This window comes from Manis pentadactyla, chromosome 19 (assembly GCF_030020395.1).
Source record: "Manis pentadactyla isolate mManPen7 chromosome 19, mManPen7.hap1, whole genome shotgun sequence".
NCBI classification, from domain to species: Eukaryota; Metazoa; Chordata; class Mammalia; order Pholidota; family Manidae; genus Manis; species Manis pentadactyla.
Window position 1 is genome coordinate 6,562,353 of NC_080037.1, and position 10,398 is coordinate 6,572,750.

The 10,398-nt window shown below is 40.5% G+C and overlaps 1 protein-coding gene across 3 annotated transcripts in view; it reads right to left on the bottom strand.

Moving 5' to 3' along the window:
• Positions 1-10,198, bottom strand: part of ATF6 (activating transcription factor 6) — a 196,023-nt gene extending 185,825 nt beyond the window's left edge. Inside the window, exons 1-2 of one of the 3 annotated variants that reach the window (XM_036922831.2) lie at positions 9,949-10,194; positions 971-1,047 (exon numbers count right to left, since the gene is read on the bottom strand). In XM_036922831.2, the coding sequence (XP_036778726.2) occupies positions 971-1,047; positions 9,949-10,000 (129 nt within the window). In that variant the 5' untranslated portion in view covers positions 10,001-10,194. Of the gene's footprint in view, positions 1-970; positions 1,048-9,948 lie in introns of all 3 variants that reach the window. The other 2 variants (XM_036922830.2, XM_036922829.2) reach the window with 2 other exon arrangements.
• Positions 10,199-10,398: the final 200 nt, after the last annotated feature.

The following is a 10,398-nucleotide window of genomic DNA, read 5'->3' on the forward strand; positions in this document are numbered from 1 at the left end:
GACCACTTCTAAAGCATCTCACAAAGTAAACAAAAAACCATTTAAATCTCATGTACTGATTAAAAAAAGATAAGTGTTTTTACACTCTTCTACTGACTCTTAAGAAAACAAGTGCCAAGTTACTCTTGGAGAGAATGCCTGAGAAACTCACTAAGCAAGCATTACATATTTTTACACTCAGGTTAATAAGGGCATAAAAAATAAGTGGTAAATATTCAACCTGATTGATGTGCATATAAAATTAAATTACTCTGTTCACTTGAATTTCTTACCAAGTGAAACAGCACTTCATCCATTAAAGAGTAAGACAAAATAAAAGTTCTGTAGGCCAATGTACTATGGTACTAATACATACCCAGGAAAGTACTAATACATAATACATAATATGTACTACATATTACATGTGTATTATGTAATATGTAATACATAATACAGTACTAGTACATAATCCAGAAAAAAAAAATCTGTATTTTTAAGAACTCAAAAGTGCTATAATAATAGCTTTATAGAGTCTAATAGAATAACTCAAAGGCCAAAAGTAAGGACATACCTAAGTTTCCAGAGCTTTCTACACTAAGGATATGTAAGTTTTAAAAAGGAAGTTAATAAACTCTACTGGACTGCACCCATGACTCACACACACCCCTTAACATCACTGTTTCCCTTATGCAAGCAGCACAGTTCCCTTGTACAAGGAACAAGAAGTAGGCAGTTAAGTGACTTTTCAATGGTCTCCCACCCACGTGGCCAAAGGCAGATTTAGGATGTAAGTGTTCTCACATCAACCCCCATGCAACTTCTACAATACTAAATTTACTGACTAAAACATGGCTGCTTTCATACTTAAAGCTACAAGTTACTTAAATTAAAATAACTAGCCTAAACCCGTTATTCTGAAACCTTTTTGTAGAAATTAAGGTAAAGATTAAATACCATATTGTTCAGTATTTCTTCTCTACTAAATACTTACATAAGTTTCATGTGCTGCATCCAACTGCAGGTCATCAGTGTCTGTGAAATAGCCAAGTTCAGCAAACAGAGCAGAATCTTTAGACAAAAGGAAAGAATAGAAAGTAACGTCAATTCAATGTTTTGACAGAAGAGTAAGCCCTGATAAATTCTAGCAGTGTGAATGGCAACAAATTCAAAGCTGGTTTCCAATTTATATGTTGCTTCGCATATAATTATCTATGGACGAAATTCTTAGACATAAAGAAAAAAGTTGTATGTCGTATCATATTAGACTAATTGGTAGTGACTTTTGCAACACTACTACTGCAAGTTCTGAGGCTGTATCTGGGCTCAGCATAAGGTACTGGAGTTGATCAGCAGTGAAGAGAGGAGAGTGTGGCAGAACATGTATCAACATACTTGCCATCTATGCCTTAAGGATACAACCAAATTTTCTATATAAACAATAAAGGATTCATTCAATCTAAACTTTTAAATTTATTTTAGCACAAGTAACTATATCCCAATTTCCTAATAATATTTCATTATCAAAGGAATTTAAGGACACAGGAAATATTCTTCAGTGAACTACGTTGAACCTCTCAGTAGAGAAAGGTCAAGATGCTGATGAAGCCAAAGATGGCTGACTATTGTACAATCTGTAAAGTGTCTCTTTTCTCTAACATTTTCATAACTTAAAGAACTTTGATGATTTCCAAATCTTGGTTTACCTTTGTACTATCATGTCACTGAAACTGCTCTCATGATGTTACTTAACATATATAGGAACTACACTGCCAGTCTATCATTAACTCAGTCAATGACAGAAACATTTCATCAACCTAAAACGAAATAATACGAGCAAAAAATTCTGTGTGCAGTAATAATGAAAGGTTATTCACACAACTCTTGAAAAAGGATTACCTTAAACTTAGCTATGGGGCAAAAAATCATGTAAGTAGGTAACTGTGGCTTATGTACCTTACGCATAGGCTGAAACTCCTTGAAAGAGTTCTCTATACCTGCGGTCTCACATCTCTTTTCTCCAATTTCTTCTTGAACCTACTTCAATCAAGCTCCCCTCCCATACATATACTAACAGGTATTAACGTCACTGATAACTGCTATATTGTAAAACTCAATGGTATACTCATGGTCCTCATCTTACTTGACCCAACAGAAGCATCCAAATTGGCAAAGCAGCAGCAAAACTGTCACTATTTGCAGATGACATGATAGTATATATAGAAAACAGCAAGATTCCACCAAAAAGCTGTTAGAATAAATGAATTCAGTGAAGTTGCAGGATACACAATCAATACAAAGAAATCTGTTGTGTTTCTATATACTAAAAATGAACAAGCAGAAAGAGAAAGAAATTCTCAATACCATTCAGAACAGCATCAAAAGGAATAACATACCTGGTAACAAATTTTACCAAGGAGTTGAAAGACCTGTACTCTGAAAGCTGTAAGACAGTGATGAAAGAAATTGAAGACAACATAAATAAATGGAAAGATATACCAAGCTCATGGATAAGAAGAATTAGTACTGTTAATCTACCTACAGATTCAATGTAATCCCTATCAAAATACCAATGGTATTATATATAGAACTAGAACAAATAACCCTAAAATTTGTATGGAACCACAAAAACCCCAAACAGCCAAAGCAATCTTGAGAAAAAAGAACAAAGTGAGAGGTATGACACTCCCTGATTTCAAACCATACTACAGGGCTATAATAATCACAATAGTATGGCACCAGCACCAAAACTGACACAGATAGAATAGAGCAGGATCCAACCAAGGGAGAAGCTCTTCTCAGGGCTTTCTGTGAGGGCTTCAGCGCAGAGCATGACTGACTAAGTTACTGGCCATTGGCTGATTCAGCCTCCAGCCCCTGCCCTTGGGTGGAGTCCAAAAGTCTCATGACAAAATACCCATTTCACCTTCAAGACTGCAGTGTTTTCAGGAACTGTGGATGAAGACCAAATATACCTGAGAAATATATATTTGGTTATATGAGTAGCCAAGTATGTATTTCTTATGGCTCATTATATCGCAGCCACTATTAAGACAGACAGTAAAATTTTAATGGTGTCTGAATTGAACGGTAATGTTGTATCAATGTTTATTTCCTGACTGGAAGGAGTGAATGGTAGTAACAAGAGTATCCTTTTTTTGGGAGTAGGAGGTATGTACTGCAGCATTTAAGGGTAATGGTTCAACGCATCCCTCTTTCTCTTTCTAAAGGAAGAAAAACAAATGGAACACATGCAGAAAAATTTAACAGGGACTCTGTAAGAGGCATGCAATAGTTCTTTGTACAGTTCTTACAACTTTTCTGTAGGTTTAAAAGTATTTCAAAATTAAAAATTTAAATTCAAAAGCACACATGTATATATATGCATATGAGCATGGATGGATGTGTGTATGTGTATATATCCGTAATCCAACCACTTCCACGATCTCCACTCTACCATTATAATTCTCTTGGATCACTACTAATGATTTTCACAATGGGAGTAAGTATATAATGTAAGAAAATGAGAACTCTGGTCCTGGCTATGGACTGTAGGTATTAGTATGAATTCATGCTTTTTAAAAATGTTTACTGGTTCTTAGGAGATATGTGATGAAGTGATCAGAGTTTCATATTATCTGTAGCCTACTTTCATATGTTGAAAGAAGAGGGAAGTGTGGGTAATACTGAGAGAAAAATTAAGTATAGCAGGATGTTAACAGTTGGTAAATCTAGATGAGGGAAATACAGACCATCACTGTACTGATCTTTTCATTTTTCTGTGGTTTCTGGGCACTTAAACTGAGTGGGTTAATAAATACATTTGTATATTTACAGAATATCCCAGAAGGATCCGTAATAAAGTTGGTGGTGCTGGTGAACCTCTGAAGTATCTCTAAAATCTCTTGCCTACTCCTATATCCTTCCTACCAGCCCCACACTACCAATTTGAATATTGGTAGTAGTAAACTTTGGTAGCAATTATTTTTAAGTTTTCCCATCTGACCTCTACCTTGTTGACCATTTATTTGTTCATTTACTTCTTATATGTTTAATAAGATGAGAAATGGCTAGTGGGTTAACAAAATGGCTATCAGTGGTGGTGACCTTAGAAAGAGCAGTTTGGCGGAGTAGTGGAGCCTGGCTGCTGTGAATTCAAGAGACAGTGAGAGAAGGAAACTGATGTCCGTGAACATGGTTTTTTCTGTTTTTTTTTTTTTTTTTTTTTAAGAATTCTGCTGTAAAATGAAGAGAAACACAGTAAGAGCCAGAGAAGTAACAACTAAGGAAAATGTTGGGTGGGGGGTTTAGATAGGAGCAGCAATTACATGTTTGTTGACTGATAGAAGTGATCCAGGAGAAAGGGAAATGATGATGCAGAAAACGGGAGGAAGAGCTTGAGCGATATCCTCCAATAGTCGGAGGGCTCTACAGCCCACATGGAAGGGACGAGCTCTAGCTGGGAGCAAGAGGCCATTCCTTCCCTGCAACAGAAGTGAAGACAAATATGCTGGTAGGTGGGGAGATGGGTGGTGGGAGATGGGGGAAGCTCTCTTAGGATTCAAAGGATGGGGGAGGTGGTGTTGGAGGTTTGAACAGAAAAGAAACTTGTAAAAACAATCATCAGAATGGGGGATGGGGGACCAGGGAAATACCACGGCCAGAGAACACTTAAGGGCCTATTTCAGGTTACTATCATAAATTTAAAGTGAGACCGATCAGCATGGTGGAATTTTTTCCAGCCACATCCAGCTGCATGAGGGCAGGCATGGAGGAGGCAGAGTTGAATTTAACCAAGGCTGCAGTTTATCTATAAGAGAACTACAAAACAAGAGAAGAGGTAAGTGAGAGAATGGTTACAATGACTGTCTATGGAATGAAAGGGGAAGTGGTGACACAAAGCGGATGAGGGGCCGAGAAAAGATGACAGAATCTCAGGGTTGAAGGTACTGTTGGAATATGAAAGGGAGTGAGCTGGCAAGATGGGAGGCGGTGGTCACAGGATGTTTGAAACTGAGATGGTGTTACTGGTAATGACAAGGTTTACACTTATGGTCAGGGAGTAAATGGCTGAGCCAGGATCTGGAAGGCAAGACCACTGGTGGAAAAAGGGCCCAGGAAATGAGAGGGTATCTGAAGTATCCGGTATCATCCAGGAATCATGGTAGAAGGAGTGTTGGTAGTAAACTAGATGCTAAAATTTTTCAAACACTGAGGGAGAATGACTGAGGAATTGGCAGACGACTATTAACAGACAGGCAGAGCACAGCACTGTAAGGCTGGAGGTACCGGAGGGGGAAGGGCGAGGGCAATGCAGGCGGAGCAGAGACAGCACCAAGTAGCTCTGTGCCACATGGGGAAGGAACGAACAGCTCTTCTGGATTGCAGTTCCATGACGTGCGGACAAACCCTGGATGCAGACCCCCTCCATCCGGAAGGAGGAGACCTCTGGCTGTCCATCACCCGACCCTGAGCCAATAAAAATTCCCCACATACCCCTAGCGCAGCCCACTTCCCTCTCCCTTCCCTGATCTCTTAAAAACTTCCTGCCTCCCCTCCTGGGCGCGACTTCCCCAGCCTGCGTCCTTGGAGACCTGTGAACCTCGCCCGGGAATTGCGCTCAAATAAACTGCCTGGCCCTTGTTGCCTCTCGTTGCCTGCTTATATCGGCTAGAATTTATCTTACAAGCATATTGGGGCAATGTGAGAATTAAACCTACATGTTTTTAGGGAGGATGGAAGGAGAATGATTTTAAAGCAGCAGCGAAAAACAAGGAAGACATCTATGCCACCTTCGAAGGGCCTAATGGTAAAAAGGTTTTGAGAATGAAAATAGCCACCATTCGCCAACACTTTAGGGAAAGCAGTGTCATCAGGGGAATTGGTGCAAGGAGGCAAACAGAACTTTCTCATACAAGACTAAAGACATGAAAGAAACCACAGTAGCAGACAGAAGCTTCTGATCTTGGTACCTATTATCTTTCATGTGGCAAAAAAAGTGCCTTTGCACAAATGTGAAGAGAAAGAGAGGAAAGAAGAACGAGCATATATACAAGTGACAAATAAGCATCTGAAAAGATGCTGCACATCATATGTTATCAGGCAACTGCAAAGTAAAACAATGAGACTGCACTTCACACTGTAAGAACGGCTCAAATCCAAAACACTGGCAACACCACGAGCTGCCGAGGACTTGGAGCAACGGCAAATTCGTTCACTGCTGGTATGAATGCAAGATGGTACAGCCACTTTGGAAGACAATTTGATGTTTCTTATTGAACTAAACATACTTTTACCACGAAATCCAGCAATTGTGGTTCTTGGTATTTATTTATCCAAATGTGTGAAAAGTCCACACAAAAAGCTGCACATGAATATTTATAGCAGCTTTAGATATAGCCACCAACATTTGAAAGCAACACAGATGTCCTTTAGTAAGATAAACAAACTGTGTGCTATGGACTGAACTGTGTACCCCCTCAATTTATATGCTGAAGCCCTAACCCCAATATGACTACATCAGGAGACTGGGTGGTCTTCAGGAGGTAATCAAGGTTAAATGACAAAGTAAGAATGGGGCCCTAATCTGACAGGACTGTTGGCCTTATACGAAGAGCAAGAGATATCTCTCTCCTCCCCTGCTTTTACCTACCTTTTCTCCTCTCCACTCCCCCTCTCCCTTTCTCCTCCTACCCAAGGACACAGCAAGAAAGTAGCCATCCACAAGCCAGGAGGAAAGCCCCCAGCGGAACTTGACTATGCTGGCACTTGTCCTCAGACTTCCAGCCTCCAGAACTGTCAGAAAATAAATGTCTATTGTTTCAGCCACCCAGTCTATGGCATTTTGCTATGGCAGGCTGGGAAATTAATATACGCTGTGGTACAGCCATACAAACAATGTGATATTATTCAGTATGAAAAATAACCTATGAAGCTACAAAAAGTCATAGAAGGACCTTAAATGTGTATTACTAAGTGAAAGAAGCCAACCTGAAAATGCTAAATACTGTACGACTCCAACTATAGGGCATTCTGGGAAAAGGCAAAACAAGGGAAACAGTGAAAAGAACAGTGGTTGCTGGGGGCTCAGGAGGAGGGAGGGAGAGAACACGTGGAGCACAGGGGTTTTTAGGACAGTGAAACTACTCTGTATGACACTGTAAAGATAGATACATGAACACTAGACATACGTCAAAACCCACAGAATACAGCACAAAGTGAACCTTAAAGTAACCTGTGATCTTTAATGATACTAGCTCATCAACTGTAATAAATGTACTGCACTAATGCAAGAGGTTACTTATAGGGGAAAGCTGGGAGGATGGTTGGTGGGAGTACAGAATTCTGTGTACTGCCTGCTCCACTATTCTGTATATCTAAATGTAAATCTAGGAAGAGGAAATCCTGGGGCAAAATACCTCTAAAACCAAAATCAGTCAAAGGAAGAAATAAAGTTTAAAACCCATTTATTGCTTACAAACTGCACTCCGGGATGTCTCTTTCCTGCTCCAGTAGAAGCAAAACCAGCCCTCCCCCCTCACCTCCCATGTACAGATAAGCCCTTTGTTGCCCAGGTAATTACCCATTGATATGGAGATGAACTCTCCACCCCTGAGGAATGCCTATTGATATGCAAATAACTAAAGCCACGCTTCTCTCCACCCCTGAACTGTTGATATGCAGATGTACTAAAGCCAGGCAAGATATTCTAGAAATATTACACTTTTACCCACACTAAAACTGTACTAAAAGAAAAAGTCTATTAAGCATTAAATTCATATAATTATGTGAAATTCAAATTCCAATACCCCTAAATAAAATCGTATGGGAACACCATCATGCTCACTTACATGCTGTTTACATTGTCTATGGCTGTTTTTGCACAACAGCAGAGCTGAGTAGGTGCAACAGAGACCACATGACCGCAAAGCCTAAAATATTTACTATCTGGACCTGTACAGAAAGTGTTTGTGCACCCCTGCTCTAAATTTCATTACCCAAGTTAAAGGGAAAAAGCACATCCCATCATAGGCTGTTCTGTGCTGATCACTTAAATTACCCAAAGTTGTCAGAGTCTGCTCTAAGAAGTATGGATTACACAATCTGATTTTTAAAATTTAACTTGGACATCTTCTTAAAAAAATAATAAATCCATGAACTACTTGAATAGTAAAAACGGCAACTCCCAGAGAAAGAAACCATTTTCTATTGAGAAACACGAGCAGACAATAATAGTGTTCACTGCCTACAAAATCTATTCTACTTACTGAACACCTGCGCAATCAGAAGCACCACTGAGAAAAGACTGCTGGTCATGAAAAAGGCTGTTAACCATATGAAAGGGAAGCCGGGAAACAATGGGAAATGGGCGCATTCAGGGATGGGCAGGTCAGGATTCCGGAGCTGAGTCAGGAAGTGACTACAAAGAACTGAAACCTCTGTGAAAAGGGTATCACGACTGGGAGTCAATGGATTAAATTAGTTAGGAAAATGCAGCCTGGGTAGTAAAAGGCAAAATATAATAGTGCTATCAGGAAGTGTCCCATAGCTAGTTTAAGAAATATCACGTTGACTAGCTGAGAAAACAAATCATAACTACCTGATATACTTAAGTAGATTTGTTAATAACTAGGGGGATCTTGGGAAAAATGAAATCTGTAGAAATAATTTAGGAAAGCATTACAGAATAATGACCCCAGCTTTGGAGGTAGACGAACCTGATTCTGATCCTCACTCTGCCACTCACTAGCTATAAGACTCCGAGCATTCAGTCTCTCTCAGCCTCAGTTTTCTCATCTGTAAAAGAACAGTACCTCACTGGACTGTTGGGAGGATTAAATGAGGTAATGCATGTAAGAACTTAGTAGGATACAACAAATACTTTAAAAATAACAATTATTTATTACAATATATTACTATTAAGAATGACAAAGTGCTAAATGAATGATAATTGTTACTGTTACTCTATTTGCCTTTGGAAAAGTCTAAAATTTTTCCAACAACTCCTAGAAAATATACCCACAGATTGAAATAAATCTCTAAGGGTATTACAATTTAAGAGAGGTTCTGTCCCTGGAAAATCAAATGAGGACTTGAACAAATGGAATCGAGATAACACTCTTGCTACTGAGAATGGTGGTCCGAGGGGGAAAGACGAAGATCAGTCTGGGTTCCCCCCAAATTCCAAAGTAGATTAACAGCATAGGCTCACTACAGGGCCCACGTAGGGACCTATGCAATCTGAAATTCACACTAAAGCCCAAGAACAGCGTTAGTGTTATGTCTCGCAAACAAGAGGGGAATAAAAGATCCCTCTAAACCCTGAGTTAACAAAACTTCTCTACTCTCATTCCCACTTCATTCCATTTCATCCCCCCTGACCACAAACCCAAACAAAACATCCGAAACAAGAAAACGTAGAGCTGTATATGCAGTCAGAATTATATCCGTTTATTAAATATTAGTCCTAGGTAATCAGGGAGGTCAAGCTCGGGTGTTTTGGCTTTCTGCCCAGATGGACTTGAGCCTAGACCAACAGGGAAAGCTGAGAGATGGGGATTTTTATGTGTGGCCACGACCTCTCACACAAACCAAACACACACTCACACCAACACGCTCCACGGCCATCACCGCCCACATCCCGCACTTAATAGCTTGCAGCCTTTTCGGTGGTCACAGCCATCCTGCCCTGTACTTCTTAATCACGTCGTCTTCGCCCCACAGAATGACCACCGGGTACTTTCCCAAGGGGAAACAGCGAAAAACGATAGTGATCCCAACCAGGCAACATTTTACGCTCGCCTTTGCCAGGACAGAAACCGACACGCTCTGCTACTTCCAGGTCCCGGCACGGAAGCGACGAGGGGACTCGCTCCCGGGGCAGGGTTCGTCCACACCTGTCATCACGAGGGGGCGGAAGCAGCGAGGAAGAAGCCGGGGGCCACCCTTGGCACATTCCCAGATCCTACTCACCCCAGTCTTCACCCGGTCGGTGAGGGAGTCCCGGACTAAAAGGGGACTCCATGGTGCCGGTAACAGCAACCGGCTCCTCCGAAACACACGGTCCTCTGACTAATCTGGGACGGCGGCGGTGGGCGGACAAAATACTCCGCAACGCTGACGCGACGGTGGCCGGGTGAGGACAAACTGCTTCTCCTGCACTTCAGAGAAAACGGATTCAACAGATCCCTGTGTAAGCATTTCTCTCTTGGCTTTTTCTGCACTTTCTGTCCCGCTATTTCAAGGGGGGAAAAAAGAAGACACATTAACACTACTTCGGTTAAATAAAATGTATTAATTGTATTAAAAATAAAAAGTAAAACCCCATACCGCACATATTGGCTTGTCCCCTGAATATCCTTCTTAATACCACAGTGTAGATAACTCAGAATTAAAAATTAGTAAGTAAATTCGGTTTGATGT